The sequence below is a fragment of the Ascaphus truei genome, chromosome 3, assembly GCF_040206685.1.
Source record: "Ascaphus truei isolate aAscTru1 chromosome 3, aAscTru1.hap1, whole genome shotgun sequence".
Lineage (NCBI taxonomy): Eukaryota > Metazoa > Chordata > Amphibia > Anura > Ascaphidae > Ascaphus > Ascaphus truei.
In genome coordinates, this window is record NC_134485.1 from 286,419,624 (window position 1) to 286,436,985 (window position 17,362).

A 17,362-nucleotide genomic window follows, 5' to 3' on the forward strand; every position below is an offset into this window, starting at 1 on the left:
GTTGCAAATATCTTGCACTGGTGGGAGGTGGGCTACACCTGCTGTACAAATCAAAGGATGCTTAGTATATTACAACTCATTAAAATGGCATTAAGAGTTACATTTTAAAATAAAAAAAGGGTAGTAAGTGTCATCTAATACTACATAACTGATTTATTTTAAACATGTAGAATATTGCTTGGATTGCTCCTTTAAATTACAAAGTGTCTTATTTGCCTTTAAATTGAGAAATGCAATCGACTGCTTTGGATGTGTTTTGGAAGGAATTTGTCATTTAGGTGGTTTAACTAACAACATCAACCCAGTCTGGGCATAACTAACAAATTAATATCTGATCATATATGTAATTATTACTCTCCTAGGCAACTAACAATTTGTAACAGTGTTGCTAGGGACAGGCTTTTACCTTAACACACTACTGACCTAAGTAATCCAAAGCATGGAGGTTTTTGTTGGAAAAAATGTTTATCTGGTGTCTAAATTTGTTTCCCTTTAGTGTTTAATGTACCGCATAATAGGGCAATTATTGTAGAATAACAATTGTCATTGCTAAAATTCATAGTGTCATGCTTTCCACACACACCCCCCCCATTATTATTTTTTCTTGATTATGTTCATTTTTTTTGTAATCCTTTGTTTTCCATTTTGTGAGCTTTTCCATGCATGTGCAAAATGTCTCTCCCCAGGCCCCCTTGTATTTCCTGGTCCTATATTAATGAACCATCGAGAGCAGGCTCTAGCCAGACTAAGATCCCTTCCAGCACAGCTAAAGCATAAACGGGACAAGAACAAAGGTATTTTGTCTTCCTTTCTGACTAGAGGACGTACGCCTAGCCTCCTAGTCATTTCCTGAACACACAGAATCCTGCTCTTTTCACAAACCTGAACAAATCTGTCTTCCTTTCAAGAGTCCCATTGGGCAAGAGCTTTTAAAGCCACTGTTGACTTTATAAGCCAACAACTTACTGGATGTTGTGGAGTAATTAGCTACATAGACACAGAATGTACAATGGCTGCTGAACTCACAGGCTTCTCTGTCAGATGCTTAACCTTTGAAATAGGAACTTACAGGTCCGTTTGATCTCAGAAGTGTGAAGATCCTGCCATTATGATTTGTGTCCATTCAATAAATGTGATCTATATAAAAAAAATTATTGTAAAATTATATTGTTGAATTAAAACATGGCTACTAAAATATTACACTTTAAAGCTGCAGTTCAGTCTTTTTTTTAATTTATTTTTTTACTTCAATAGTTTCATGTGGGCAATCTCTAATTACCTAAAGAACTGCATAGCTGCCGGTCAATTCGTTCTCCGTCTATTGATCGGCAAAGTTTGGTGACATCTTTAAATATGGGGAATGTAAGTCGTTGCTATAGGAACAAGAATGCTTGTTAAAATAGAATACAAGAAATTGGTCTTTCAAAGTTGTTGTTTTTTTAAAACAGAAAATGCTAAAAGTATTTTTTCTTACTACAGAACTGATTTATTAAAAAAAAAACACACATGCAGGATATTGCCTGAACTGCAGCTTTAATGTATCGTGTAAATTCATCTCTTAACTTTTTTGTGTTTTTTTAAATATACCACACGTGGCTTTTATTTATTTTTATTTCCAGTGCACTTTCACTTTTTGCTTTATTAGCTGTAACAGGAAGTGTTCTCCAGTAAATATATGGGAGAGTCAAAAGACTGATTTCGATTTAAATATTTGCATCTTCACAATTGACTCCTTTAGACAGTCTGGCAAAATCTTATTTTATTGCTGTAAAACCTAATTTAGTTTTATATTGCTTGCATGTATATCCTGACAAGCTCTGTGAAAGCTGATTAAAACCTGTTTTTTCTAAACCATCCTTTGGTACAGTACATTGCTCTGCAGTTTCTGCGGACTCGTAAATAACTGTAGGTGTTATATAAACTGTGATACACAGCGATATGTATTAAAGCAGTAATCCGCGGCTTTTAAATGAAACTGAACCAGGGCTACCGTAGAGCGAACTTAATCCTCAATGCCTGGGTTCCCTCCCCCCCCCCCCCCCCCTCCTCTACTGGCTCACAATCGTGGAGACACAAAGAACGTTGGGTCTGAGCTCATATCCACTGCGACTAGGAAGTTACAACTTCAGCAGGAGTGTGCAGACATTCTATTTGTGACATAGCCATAAATTGAAGTGTTTCTATTGTCAAAACTGGCGCAAATAAACGAAAAAATATCTCGGGAACGTGGGGGTGAGGGGGCACAAATAAATCTATACCGGTATATTCATTTTTTTCTGTTTTTGAGACTTTTAATGCATTTTACATGATATAGCGTTCTCTGAATCTAGAGAAACCCTGTATATTATGCAGACGTTTCAATTCTGTTGTATTGTGTATAATTGCATCCCGTCAACGGCTGCAAAAGTATTGCAACACTCTGGGACTTAGTTATTTGAAAGCCTCTCCACAAGACTGAGAATCAGTGCGAGAAAGGAGCCCCTGTGTAAGCATATATAAATTAAGTGTCTATGTGCGGCAGAGTACATTTGTAAGTAAAAAGGGGAAAAAAGACATTACATTAGCTAGCATTGATTAAAGTACTTTAGAAAGTATGACTTGAGGTGAAGTTTATTGTTGGGTTTGAGTATGGTGAGCGTGAATGTCTGTTGCATCACAATAGTTAGTATATTGGACAAATGGCTTGCAGGTAGGACACATAATCAGGGAGATGGCATTCCTGGGCAGAGCAGTGGGTGTCTGTAACATTATACAGTAGCTAAAGACTAGGGGGTCTATGCAGAGAGCAGCGCTATTTCGAAATTCGCCATTTTTTGGAGAAAATCGCGCAGAAAACAGCAGAAAATGGCGAGTTCCGAAAAACGCGCCAATTTTTCTTTTCTATTTGTAAAACTCGCCTCGCGGCTGGCGAGAACCTCAATCTCGCCAGTTTTAAAAATATCCTAATGCAGAGAGCCGCGAACGGCATCTAGCAGCTGTTCGCGCCAATAAAATGGCGCGATTGTCTCCTTTTTGCCTCGCCAGAAAAAATTGGCAAGAAGCTGCCGCTCGCGGCCATTGCAATGGGAAAAAAAAGGCGCGAATTTGTTTTTACACGTTTCTGAAGCGCGCATCTCGCCAATTTAAACTCGCCACACGCATCCATGTTAAACATAGCAGAATTCGCACTTTTCTGCATATGGAGAATAAAACTCTCCAAAAAAGCTACTTTTTACTAAATTCGCCATTTTTAAAATTCGCTGCTCTCTGCATAGGCCCCTAAATATGAGATGTAGAGAAAGGTATAGGTGTGCATTGTTAAGAAGGACTGGAGAAGATCCGCCATGGAAATGCAATAGTTGTTGGGGAATGGTAATGTACAACAGTTTTATCTGTACAGTGGGAGATGAAGTGTTTTAACCTTGTGTAGGACACAACAAAATCTCAAGTATGAATGTTAGAGAAGAATAGCTGTGTTGAAACTAATACATTGTGTCTTTAGGTCAGAGTAAATGGTTATCATCCATTATGATTTAAAAGGACCGGTAGAGAGAGGAGAGGACCCAAATCTGAAGTAGGCCAACAAAGTAGAATGAGCTGTTTTTTACAGAAAATAATTTAAAAGGTTTAATGTAAACTTTTGCACCGTAGACATAATTGCATTCCTCTGGTCCACATGCAATACCTGGGTGCCGATCTCTGAATTATAGTGTTTAGTTGGGCTTTATTGTATATAGAAATTTGTTGCATTTCAATTTCACATGTACACCTTTTTTTATAAAGGTTTCCTGCACATCCAAAATTAAATGTTACCTCACAATCTTAGGCAAGTTGCTCAATAGTTAATTTCCCATTTCCTATTTTTCTTCAAATGTCCATTTGAAAATGGACGGTTCTAAACACTGTGTCCTTTTGTCTAAATCGGTTGATGAACTGGGATATAAACTCATCAGTTGATGACTTTGGTTGCCCACGTCCTTTTTATAATACGGACTGTATACCACCCACAATTAAACTAAAAATCCTTTACATCAAATGAATAGCTTTTAAGCATATTAACAAAGTCCCTATTTTGTTTTGCTTTCTGATTTTTATTTTTGAATGTTTTTATGTGACCTATTTTGCTATTGAGTAGATAGATGCAAGTTGTTCTCATGGAATGATAAACTCCACATTTGCCTGAAGCCAGTGACTTCTTTCCCTCCATGGTAGCATTGCCCATGCTTTGTACTCTGTACTTGGGCTTATTTTGTTGGTACTCTGTTAAAGGTTTTGAACGAATCTTTTCCTTCACCAGCAGGCTTCACCTGTTTGTTGCTTGGTACTATGTGCAGTTCCACTGAGCCAGTTAAAAAGTTGTATATTTCTACACATTTTCTTTTTTTATACATTTTCTTTGATCTGTTTTGTACTCCTTTTTGGTCACACATTTGATTGTGCCGTTATCCCCTTCGTTTTCTTTGGATAATATTGATGTAAAAACATCTGAGAAACCGATACAATGGCCACGATCCGGTTCCTGTAAAAACGTTCTAATTTGACCCTAATATCTTTGCAAAAAGTAGTCCGTGCTTTCTTTCCCATTTTGGGTTTGAGCCTGTGATTGAACAGTGGTGCTGTAATACAAGTGTATTAAGCTTACCTTGTGTTGCGTAATAACCATTAAATTGTAAATAAAATGAAGAAAAAAAAATAGGCATTGTCACCAATTGTAAAATGTTTCTGTACATCCCCTTTTCCGATTGGTGCTGTACCTCAGTTCTGTCGAGCCATAGTTTACCATCCAGTTTGATGGTCTTCAGGTCGGGTGACCAGCCACTCTGAGGGTGATCGTGGCAATGATGTATTTTGAGTGGTGAACATGGGTAATCTGTACATGTTTGGGATTAAAACGAGCATTGATAGTCCAATTTGAGTATTTATTTCTCCTTGAACTTGTGTACCTGCCGAATCCTTATTTTGTAAATGTTATGTTAAATCTTCTCAATACATTGTTTAAGGAGACACTACATGCAGTTCTGAGTTTTATATAGAACTGCTGATGGACACAATAATAGCAGGTAGATAGACTGTATTGATTTTCACTAAATGGTCTGGATCGGGATAAGTGGGAACTATTGTGTATACTTTGTGTTGCAGCCTCTGGCGCCATTAGCCTGTTCTCTCTTAACCCCTTTTGTGCTGTGGGAGTTTGCACAGAAGACATTGCAGTACTCTAGCAATGAAGAGATGTGCAAAAAAAAAGGATCTGTTTCTGGTACATTGCAGGGGTTACCTTTACCTCCAATGTATGTAATGTTTTGTTTGCAGATGAGAGCCGAGAACAAGGAGAGAAAGATGCAAGCAAAATCACAACGTACCCCCCTGGCTCTGTGCGCTTTGACTGTGAGCTGCGTGCTGTTCAAGTCAGCTGTGGGTTTCACCATTCAGGTACAACATATATGTGGTCTCAGCTCTTCTGTTATGAAGTGTTAGTAAGCAGCACAAAACAGACACCTTTCATTCAACATAAACCGCAAATAAGTGATATTTATCTGACAGGTCTGCAACCCTGCCTTTCCCCATTCTCTTAGCATAGAATGCTTCAGCTGTAGCCAGGGATTCTGGGAAATTGCATGCAAATGAGCACAGTGTCACCTTTTGCTTCTTGTCCATTTTAACATGGATCCCTATAAATGAATGCCTGCCTTATTACACATCTCTGCACAGCCTGGATTAAAGAAGTGCATAGCCAGTAGACCTACTCAGACAGCTGTTTCAACCTTTTGGGTCTCGGTGTGAGGCTGGTTTATACTGGCTTTGCTATTTGATGCTGTGGTAAATTTCAACCACAGATTAAATAAATTATGGTGGGTAAAAAAAAAGTGGCATAAACCCTCTACTGTACAGCATACTGCAAATAAAAATATAATTTTTGAGCCCATTAACATCTTAAGACAGGTCTGCAACCCTGCTTTTAACATGAACAAACTGTAAAATGAGATGAACGATACACATAAAAAATTAAAAAAGAAATTTGACAAGTCTAGGTATTTAAAATATTTGCTTCAAACATTTTAATCTTTCAGGGTAAACAGATGTACAGTGTAAATGCTGTTTTAAAGGGTTTGTGGTCACTATGTGACGGATAGCACCTGATTTTACTGCAGCTTTATCATAGCATTCAATACAAAGTCACCCTGACCATTGTTTGTGTATATTATAGTGGTTTTAATGGAGAATGGTGATGTGTATACGTTTGGCTATGGACAACATGGGCAGTTGGGCCACGGTGATGTCAATTCTAGGTGAGTATTAAAGACGGGTCTTATAAATACTGTTTTTACTAAACACATAACGTATTGACGTCTTCTGCTTCACTGACATGGACTATAAGAATACCAGGGAAATGATAAGGTAAACCAGCAAACAAAAAAGAAAAAACTTTTATTTCAATAGTATTTGACTTGCTTTACTTTATTTATCTCCACAACTTTTGCTAAAAGGGTACACCATTCGTACCCTTTTGGTAATTTACAATTCACTCATTTTCCCCAATTGTTCCATTCTCCAGATTGTGGTATCTGACTTTTGAAGAATTTTTTTTTCTTCTCTCTTTAAATCTTCGGTTTTGCACCGTGTACCACTGACCTATTAATTAATGTGCATTCGCATACATGTATTTTCATTGTACTCTTCTCCCTTTGCTGATGCATCTTAATAGCCTGATTTCTATTTAGTGTGTGGTGCTCTTATTTGGAGTTGAAGCTAACCAATCATTAAAAAGCAAGGCCTAAGATGGATTATAACGCTGTGTAGTATCTGTTTTTATGAGCTGGTTATAGTGTGCGTCTCATCTGCAGTCACTATCGCATTAATACCTTTTGTGCTTTAGTGCTACACGTTGTTTTCTTGCTTTGCTTAATTTCCTCTTCCAATAATTCCCCTTCCCAAAACACGGTCTCCTTATATCTCTGTTAGGAGCCGAAACATAAGGGAGCTTACGTGTTCTTCCCAGTATTACCACCGTAGCATGAGTTTTCTATATTACTCAGAGTAGGAGGATGGGTTTATTATTCTCTTGACAATGACTCGGACTCGTGATTTGATAAAGAAACAGTAGGGAGAAGAAACCTTGGGCTTTTATTCCACTTGTCTCTGTGTTAAACCTGAACAGGTGTGACCTGGAAGTTGTCAATCAGACACTTTCAATGTTTCCTTTCTATCATTAGGACATCACATCAAATTAAGCTCTGTATCTCCTATTCAACAGGAAACACAATTTTGAGTGATTTTACATGGTGTTTATTAGCACATATTGAAGCATTGCGGTAAAATGTTTCCCTTGCCTTGTGCACCCCCTCTTTCTGTTTGGTGCGCTGTATTAGGTTATATGTGAGTCACGTTGATGAGGTTTGTCCTTTTTCGCATGTAGGGGCTGTCCGACTCAGATACAAGCACTGCCGTGCCCCAGTACACAAGTCACAGCTGGCAGCAATCACACTGCTGTTCTTTTAATGGATGGACAGGTGTTCACATTTGGAAGCTTCTCTGTAAGTACAAAAAAGAACACTTTCTCCTGTTTATAATGTCATTAAATTCTTTAGCATTAAGGTAATGGACAAAAGGATTAGAAGATGTAATAACGGTTTATATATCTCATCTATTTATTAGTATAGTTTCCTATACATTTAATTTTTTTGGAAAGCCTCTATCTTGCTGGCTTTTAAAAAAAAAATAAGTAGCTGTACCTGCTATTAATTTCTTGTAACAGGCTTGATCTGTTAATTTTAGACTCCAAGCTAAAAAAGAAATACCCGACTGCAACCGCATTGAAAATAATCCATAGCTCATGGGGTTCAACAACATTGAAACAAATGCAATTTAGTTGCTCATAAATGTATTCCAGTTTGTCAGAGCTGAACCATGTTGTTTTAGCCCCCTGGTTCCTGGTACTTACCGGTAGTGCCCCCTCTAGGGGGAAACAAAATGGCATTGCGTTAAATCTCCTCCGTTACACATACCAATAAGGTAGCCGCATTGGATCACATTTATAGTTAAGGGATCAGTCAATAGGCACAACATGGCAGTGTAATAAAATGAGGTTTATTTGGATAAGATCTCGGAAACACCCAAACACAAAATACAGGAAATATACACACTTGCTGGAGTCTGGTGGTTGAAAACTAGATTCCTAGTTGCAGGGCGCCCGCTTCAGCAAAGGACTTACCCTGTTCTCTCCAAGTCACTGGAATAAGCCTGAAACAAGCAACATTATTCCTCAGAACCGGTCCTCAGCTAGGCAAGGCCTCCCTGGCACCTCAATGCCTCTGGGGAACCCTACCGGCGCTTCACTGGACCAAGTTTCAAAGTTACCTGTAAGTCTGAAGACTGAGAGAGATTTCTAATTGGGTAGTCCCTTGCATAGACTTCTGTGTCCTGTGCCTAGCATGAACGCTAACTTCCTACCCCTCAAAGCATGGTAACTTTTCCCACCAGCCAATCAGAGCGGAGCCAACCCGTATCTTACTCATGGCCACCTGCTGGGCAGGCTCCACAGTGTCCCAGAACAAAAATGACCGTTGGGCCTATTCCTCTGCCACTCCTTGCTACCAAATGGCCTGACACTTCTGGACATTCTGGTTCTCCTTTGAGCTTAGATGTCTATGCAGACATCCTGGCTCCTATGCAAATGCTTAGGCTGACTGCATAGATTTGTATACATACCGTATAACACCCTATAAACCATACTTTATACTTTAATAAAGCATAAACCGTTGGGAACCTCATATGTGTGGGAAATTAGTTTGGGATATCTGGGCTCGAAAACCAGGAGTCTGGTCGACACTGCAGCCCCAACGTAATTCACCCCGCATACCCACAAATAGTGCCTGCACACCGGGGAGAATCAGGGGACTGCCAGTAGCTCACATCCTCTCCCCCCCCCCCCCGAACTCCTGAAAACAAATGGAATACATTTTTGCCCAAATATCCCACCTAAAACTTACACTCCCAAAATCTGGAGTTTCTAGGGCACCAGGAACCCTAAAAGCGAAAAATTGTTGTGCTTTTATTTTCACATTGCTGCTGGCAATGCAACTTGGTCCAAATACAGATTTTCCATAGACTTACATTAGACTTCCAGAGTCCCCCCCGGTCCTTATGTATGACAGGTACCCGCAAACCTATTCTGTTTGCGGGGAGCCATAACGGTACTTTGGGTACTCCTAAACCATGACCCCCTTTTCTAAGGATATTTAGAATACATTTTACCGTGACTCACTTTCCTTCCTGGGTTTGTGCTGAAGCAGGGTACCCTAGTGGAGAGTCGTGGTTACGTTTTTAAGGGGAGATATTGCTGGGGCAATGTGCATACATGTATCTGAAAATCATGCCTGATTGTCAGATACATTTATCTGTGAACCGGTTACTCTGGTCCCCAACCTGGTATGCACATTCTGACACTACTTTCTCCGCAAAATCCCCCTTAAAACTCATGCACCAGAAACCCCTGCTGGGAAAAACACAAACATTTTTTAATACATTTTGGGCAATGGATTGCTGCCCAAATACACATTGGGCTGACAATATGGGTTCCCTAATAATCACCCCTGTTTCCCTAATAATCACCCCTGCTTCCCTGCTCTCAAAGCCACTTTCCTGCAGCTATCTCCTGGGGGAAGTCACAAGCCTACTTGGCATTCCTATCCCACAACCCTGCAGGGGACTGTATATGGGAACATAGTTACAGAAAACACATGGTTTTCCAACTCTGTTTGATTTCGATTATTTGTATTTTTTCCCCTCTGGACAGTCTTCCTTAAAACTCCATGTGTGATTCTTATGTTCCCTGATCAGTGACCAATTTCAATGAGATTGGGTCATCCTACATATTACGCAAAGCAAACCCCTACTAACAAAAGCAGCATGCTTCCCAGCTGGGGATCATCAATCCGCTCAATGCCAGTACAAAACAGTGTTTAATGTAATAAAGCTGGACGTCAAGCTTCGCTCGCCTTTACTGTGTAGTTTTTTTTTATTTGTTTTATTTAAAGACACATTGTGTCAACCAGTTCCACATTGCAAGTGTAATTATCATGAAATTGCCTGACCACCAGGAAAGCACCATGACCTGTACTGTATATTGGATAAAGAAAGTGAGACAAATACGAGTTAATTATACCAATCCATGAGATTTGTTTCGTACTGCTGTGCTTGGAGACACTAATTTAAGCATAGCAGGTGTTTATTGGAACTGAGAAATGAAAACGCACACACATCGCAACAGGGATCAGTATTAAAAATATAACCATTTTAATATCTGGTCAAATGACCCCACAGACCACTCCTGTGACTGAATAACACAATTACCAGAACAATAATAATAAAAAACAATGTAAATAATGAATACACTTTGAGCCACAATTATATAAAATACCAGAGCTCTCCCCCACGAGGATACTAAACTAGCACTAGCTTCGCTGAAGCCCACACTATAAATCAAATGGTCTAAACAACATTTCATATTAGAAGTCAGCCATAACCACATGATTAAAAAAAACCACAGTGAGGGGGACAGATACGGACCACAAGCGGCAGTGGGTAGCCGTCGCTGGCTCTGATGAGTCTGGACTGCACCAGCACCCGGCAGAACTTTCCTTCGCTTGCACTTCCTGGTCCCTCTATCCTAGCCAATGGGTGAGCGCATTGAGCAGCCTCTTGTGACCTCTACACGTTTCGCAACAGCATGCTTTGTCAGGACGTGACAATGACGAAGCACGCGATACTGATCCCTGGTGTGCTGTGTGTGCATTTTCTTTGTCTTTTTGAGATCCCCTTTCGGATGTCCTCATTCTTAGGAGCGTTTGGGGAGTTGCTTTGGCGTGCATAGCTGCAAGGGGATCTTTCCAGTTGAACATTTAGGACAGCTCGAGCGCTGATTCCTTGTTTAATGGAACTGTCCTGTAAATGGATCACCGACTTGAACATTTTATTTTTATTTAGTTAGTGAAGATCTATTTAGTTTGTCACAAGCCTAATACCTTTACCATTCCCACATGTGAGACTTACTCTTTAACATAAATGTTCATTTAACCCAATTGCCAGTAACATTCAGAAGTGATCCTAATATGGCTGGTAGATAAAGCCACTATTTCCTGGAATGTTACTTGAACATGCCACAGTGACGCTATAATATCAGACACCACTACCCTTAAAACATTTAATTTATAATATGATCCTTTACATTATGAATGTATCACAATGATTTTGTTTTATTTTTGCCAAAAATTGGGATGCGAGCCGTAACACTAAGGGATTCTTACTTAGGCAGGTCTTACACTAAACTTCTTTACCAAGATATGAGCTATAGGACTACTGCTTACGGCGGTGAGCTTTGTACAGTACAGAATCATGCATTTCATTCTTTTATTTCTCTCCCCTTTTTTAAAGAAATGAAAACGTGGCTGTGTAGTTTTCGCCACCTTTCCTTTTTCCCCTATGTAGTGCACCCGAATGTGCTTCAGCTGTTCTTAACTCTGGCTGATTCAATTAAATAGATATACATGTCTTAAACAATTGCTAAACTTGTAAGTATGTGTTCCAGGTATTGTGCCCATCACTGTCAGGCCAACCTTTAGATCTGGTCAGTTAGAGTTGGAAACTCCTGACAAATTCCACATGTGTGGGAACAACATGCATGGGAACAGGAGTCCGGAGGAGAGGGGGTGGAGAAGAAATAGTTTTTCCTTTTCCTTTAATGTATTCATTCATCTCCAGAAAGGGCAGCTTGGAAGACCCATCATAGATGTGCCCTACTGGAATGCAAAGCCAGCACCCATGCCCAACATCGGCTCCAAATATGGCCGAAAAGCGACCTGGGTTGGTGCAAGTGGAGACCAGACTTTCCTGCGGATAGACGAAGCGCTTATCAACTCCCATGTTCTAGCTACATCAGAAATCTTTGCCAGCCGGCACATAATAGGCAAGTAACACTTTAATAATCCTATTGGTATTCTGGTGTACTACTGAAATCTTGACAAACAAGGTGAAGTATAATGTAAGATATATTAAAAAAAAAAAAAATAAGTTAATTGTAAAATGACCCTTCTGTTAATATTGGCTTCTCCCACCACCTCCTGATTCCTTGACAATTGTATAGGAGGAGAGAGAAAGAACCCTATGTGATGCACTCAGCCCTACTAATAAAAATAATAAACTTTTATTTATTTATTGAAAAATGCAAACATAACAAATATATTAAAACCTAACAAGTGTACTGTGCAGTTCTAATGTGCATTCACTCTGAATGACCAGATAGTGTCATAACTCGTGTGATGCACAGTAGATGCAAGAGGCTGTAGATTCTAACAACACTAGTGTATAAATTTAGTGGATGCACAGTGTATATGACCCTGTGGGGGAAACAACTGATGTGCACTCTACACAGGTGTTGTAATACACAGGCACTGGGAGCATTAGTAATGCATAGGTGGTGCAGCTCTGTGTAACAAGGCTGCAATTACCACATCCTGCGGTGAGGAGTTATATAGCGGAATTATAGCTCAAGCTTTTAATTGGGCGTTACTTGCGCATACCTAGAACGTACTGTAAAATGACTTGAAAGTAATCTTTGGTAATCCTTCCATACTTCCCCAAACAGTATCTGTGTTCGAGCTGTTATGCAGTTCTGTGTACGTGAAATTGCTGCCACACCGCCATGGTCTCACAGCAGAGTGCAATTTCTGTTCCTTTTACGAAATGGAAATACATGGCTGTGTGGTTTTGCCACCGTTGCTTTTTTCCAAGGTCTCTACAGGAATGTGCTACAGCTGTTCTTAAATCTTATTCAATTAAATGGATATATGTGTTTCACGTAATGTGCACATCACTGTGAGACCAACCTTTTTAGGTCTAGTCATCTCTTGGTCCTGGAGACACTCATGGCATATTTGATCAGTTAAAGGAAGTGTTGGGCCAAAACGTTGGATGAATAAAAATGAACCAATGACAACTATTTAAGAGCGCTACTCATTTCGCTTCATTTTTGGGGTCTCGCCTACAAGTATCTTGAAATACTCTGAAATAGAGGTACTCGTGCACTCAAAAAGTAATCTGTTTAACATTTGACACCAGACAAGTGATTTGTATTTAAAAAAAAAATTCAATTGTAATGTCTCTATAGTAACCAAATTGCTTTAAGCTTGGTTTTTACTTAATCTCTTAGTGATAAGACTATTTGAAAACTTTTATAGATCTGGGTTTATTGTTGATCCAGACGTTCCCCTTTGTTTGCTTTATGGCTGCACAATTGATAACGAGCCATATGAGTCACTTTTCCTTTTAGGATTGGCTTTGTGGCAAAAATAGTCTACAAAGGACAATTTGTTTAAAAAAAGAGGACCAATAAGAAGTATCTGTCTCTATAATGGGAGCTGAGGCGTGCTAAAGCGTAGCACTCTTTGGGGGATCTGGGTCTCCGTTGTATCAGGAGAGGCCTACGGTTCAAATTATGCTTTCTAATAAGAAAAATAGAATACAGTGAGAAGATTTATGGACAATTATGTACATTTTTTAAAAGGCACAATTTAACCTTAAATAGTTGAAAGGGCCCTAGGTACAGGTCCAACAAAACGCCATGTTATATATCATACTTTCGTCACAGAACCAGACAACATCCTTACAAATCTGACACTTGTTTTAAAAACATGTCGCTTAATGTCATAAGCAACTTAATCTAAAAAATGTGCATAGTTCATCCAATTAAACGGTGTTTCCCACCTATGAGTAACTTAAAGCAAGTTAGATTTAATATGCCTTGACAACCATATATTATCTAGCATTGTGATAGTTAATACTCCATAAATCTTAATACCTGTAAACTAAAAATACTTTTTTACACTGCATTAGGAAGTAAATTTGGATGAAAACATCCCATGTATTCTAATAGAACCAGTTTCTTCAGGCATGTATTGATTGTGCAGATGACAATCTTATAATGCTGGTGTAACATGTACTCTGCTGTATGGATGTAGACCGGATTCATTCAACCTGCGGCGCGCTCACTCTGGTGACATGGCATAAAAGCCCAGTGCCTGCTTGAGCGTGGCTGATTTATGAACTTTGGCCACTTCACCTGCTGGGGTGCATATAGCGCTGCAACACAGCACGGGTTGCAATAACATTGGCTGTATCTGCAACTGCTCATGGTTTTAAATGCTTACACAGGCTGACGGATGTGCACGTCTCTTCCTTCTAATGTTACAGGTCTGGTACCAGCCTCCATATCTGAACCTCCTCCATTTAAATGTCTTCTCATCAATAAAGTTGATGGGAGCTGTGCAACATTTAATGATTCTGAGCAAGAGGATCTGCAGGGGTTTGGTGTTTGTTTAGACCCTGTCCATGATGTCATTTGGAGGTATGTTTAGCTACAAAGAAGTGAAGGAGTAATTAATTTTATAAATTTCAAACTGAAACTACATGAAGTTGTCTCTCATTTTAAAGTGTGTCCTGGGCGCAAAGTAAAGTTGATGACATTCCTACTTTAAACATGTTTGTAATGGTTAATTGTCAACGGCCAAAGTCTTGAATGAACATTGACAGTAAATGGATTTGAGGGACTCTGGTAAATGTTCAAGCAGTGGGGTGATCGGTATGAAAAGAGCGACCAGATTCTTTATTGTAACCTTGGAACAATAAGCAGGGTTCTGCAGGCGGATCTAAGGATATACAGTAGGGGTGAGAAGCCTGCTCAGATAATTGGGTAACTTGTCTAGAAAGTATTTGAAGGTAATAATGCATGTTGACGGTTAGTGCAAGCCATGCATACGTTTTGGACATGGGAGTCTGAAGACTTGTGAAGAGCAGTTTTCCATGCCACAATGATAGGAATTGTCAACATCGTTAGACCATGTGCTCCAACATCACCTGCTGAAGGGGCTACTTGTTCCAGTGAACAATACATTTTACTTCCCCTCTTTTTATATTGGCTAAATGTAGTTAGGATTTTCACAGGGTCCAGTGTCCTAATGACAATTTTTTTTGGCCACATACAGGATGACGTTTAGACTGCTCTGATTTGCTTTTCATTCCGATGTAAGATATACATGAACATACATACATTGACTTAAACTGTTGTTTGTGACCATGTATCTAAGCTTTTATGCCCTTAATGGTTTGTTTTAATGGTTAGGTTACCTTTTTGTATTAAATGCTAGGGCCTTATTCCAAGACGGTTACAGTTCTGCATTCAGAGTTGTCTCACTTTGTTGAAGGTTTCAGGGAGGCACAAGAGAACTGTGGTGTTACAATGCAGTCATAGCCGACTCCAGGCTTCCGTCAACCCCCGACATGCAGCTAAGATGCAGTATACTTAGCCCAGAGCTAGCTTTGCCAACAGGACAAAAAGCTGTCACGACCCGGTCACATGCCGCATTGCATATTCTAGGTAAGTGTTGCTGTGATGCCATCTATACGAGATCCTGTATTGAAAAAGATGCATTTCAACTTAACATAGATCGGAGTTGCGATGTGCAGTACTTAACGCAACCTTTTTAAAATATTGACTGGAATACACTTTGCTAAATGTTCCTGTAACTACTGGCTGGATATCACTATTTGAGTATCATTCCATTGTCACAATTTCTCTAGAATAAAAGACGATGGAAGCAATATGCTGTATTTGTTCAGATTAAAAAAAAGTACTAACTGTTACAGAAAAAGGTACTTGTTCAGCGCGACTGTACCTTTTTGAAGGCTTTAGTTGAGTGTGCATGTATCCCCTAAAGAGATTTTCAGTATGTTGGGCACATTCTTTATTTTAGGCTGTCTTGATACACTAGCTGCAATGCAGGACTTGAAAATGGGAGTTTCGAGCACTGAAGAGGAGACTCAATCGGTGATGAAAGTTTATTCCAAAGAAGACTACAGCGTTGTAAACAGATTTGAAAGTATGCATCAAACTTATTTCAATGTGCAAAAGCCAATTGTTTCCAGCTGCTCAGAAGCCTGAAATGTGATGGCTGTTGTTTTCTTAAGGTCACGGTGGAGGCTGGGGCTACTCTGCACACTCTGTAGAAGCGATCCGTTTCTGTGCTGATACTGACATTTTACTTGGAGGGCTTGGCCTTTTTGGTGGCAGAGGGGAATATACTGCAAAAATAAAGGTAATATGCCATTTTACTTAGTTTTGCTCTTACGGCATCTAAATATTACATGTCCATCTCATTCTTGTTTTGTGAGAAGCTTGTACCTGTATTTATATCTATATTTATATATAGGTGTGTGTGTGTTCATATTTCAAAATGCATGTTGTGCGAAGAGTAGTTTGTTTTGCTTGCTTACAACCCAAAAGCAATTTCAATAAACCTTACAGTAGAAATGAGGACCTGGAGTGATGATAATTAATATGGTGTGATCATCTACTAAAATATTTACTACAACACTGAAAGGCATGTATGCAGCATCACGTGGTGTGGATTCTACGTATCATGTACTATAGCTGTGTCCTGACAGCATGCAAAGGAAAAATCAAAGAATAGGAATGAGGCAATGCCATTTGTACTTAATTGCAGTTGGATAAAACAAGATCGTGGTATAGCTATAGGCAGGAATGTATCCCACTATCTTATGTATTGCACTTTACAAGGGGCCTTGCTCTCTATCAAGACATTTGATGCAAGTTTGCAGTATATTTAAGTAATAATCCCCAAAGAACAGGGCATTACTGGCCAATAATGCCCTGTTCTGAGGGGATTATTACTATTATAGGCTAAATGTAGACCTTTTTTCATAAATAATAGACACTTTTGTATAGTTAAATAGATTTTTTTTTATTAAAATAAAATGGTAAATACATGAAACCACCTCTATATACGCCTACACTGCAGCTATCTATATCCACACACTGCCGCCCCCTCTGTGTACACACACACACACACACAGCAGCTCACACACACAACAGCACACCACACACAACTCAGCACCTCTACACACACAATCACACCAAACACACACAATCATACCACACACACACACACACAACACAGCACCTCTACACACACAAGCACACCACACACACACACACTGGAGCTCTAGACACACAACACAACACCTCCTCTACTCTCACAACACAGCACCTCCTCTACTCTCACAACACAGCACCTCTACACTCACAACACAGCACCTCCTCTACACTCACAACACAGCACCTCTACACACACATGCTACACCCATAAACACTGCTGCCGACACACACACACACACACACACACACACACACACACACACACACACACACACACACACACACACACACACACACACACACACACACTGGAGCTCTATACACCCACAGCACTTCTACACAGATATACAACACAGCACACACTCGCACACAAACTGC

The 17,362-nt window shown here is 39.6% G+C and overlaps 1 protein-coding gene across 25 annotated transcripts in view; it reads left to right on the forward strand.

Moving 5' to 3' along the window:
• Positions 1-17,362, forward strand: part of MYCBP2 (MYC binding protein 2) — a 189,899-nt gene that overhangs the window by 81,296 nt on the left and 91,241 nt on the right. For 21 of the 25 annotated variants that reach the window (XM_075590941.1, XM_075590942.1, XM_075590948.1 and 18 more), the window contains exons 19-27: positions 687-794; positions 5,290-5,409; positions 6,185-6,266; positions 7,394-7,511; positions 11,737-11,941; positions 14,224-14,377; positions 15,234-15,406; positions 15,783-15,908; positions 15,997-16,124. In XM_075590941.1, coding sequence (XP_075447056.1) covers positions 687-794; positions 5,290-5,409; positions 6,185-6,266; positions 7,394-7,511; positions 11,737-11,941; positions 14,224-14,377; positions 15,234-15,406; positions 15,783-15,908; positions 15,997-16,124 — 1,214 coding nt within the window. The remainder of the gene's footprint in view (positions 1-686; positions 795-5,289; positions 5,410-6,184; positions 6,267-7,393; positions 7,512-11,736; positions 11,942-14,223; positions 14,378-15,233; positions 15,407-15,782; positions 15,909-15,996; positions 16,125-17,362) is intronic. The other 4 variants (XM_075590952.1, XM_075590955.1, XM_075590954.1 and 1 more) reach the window with 1 other exon arrangement.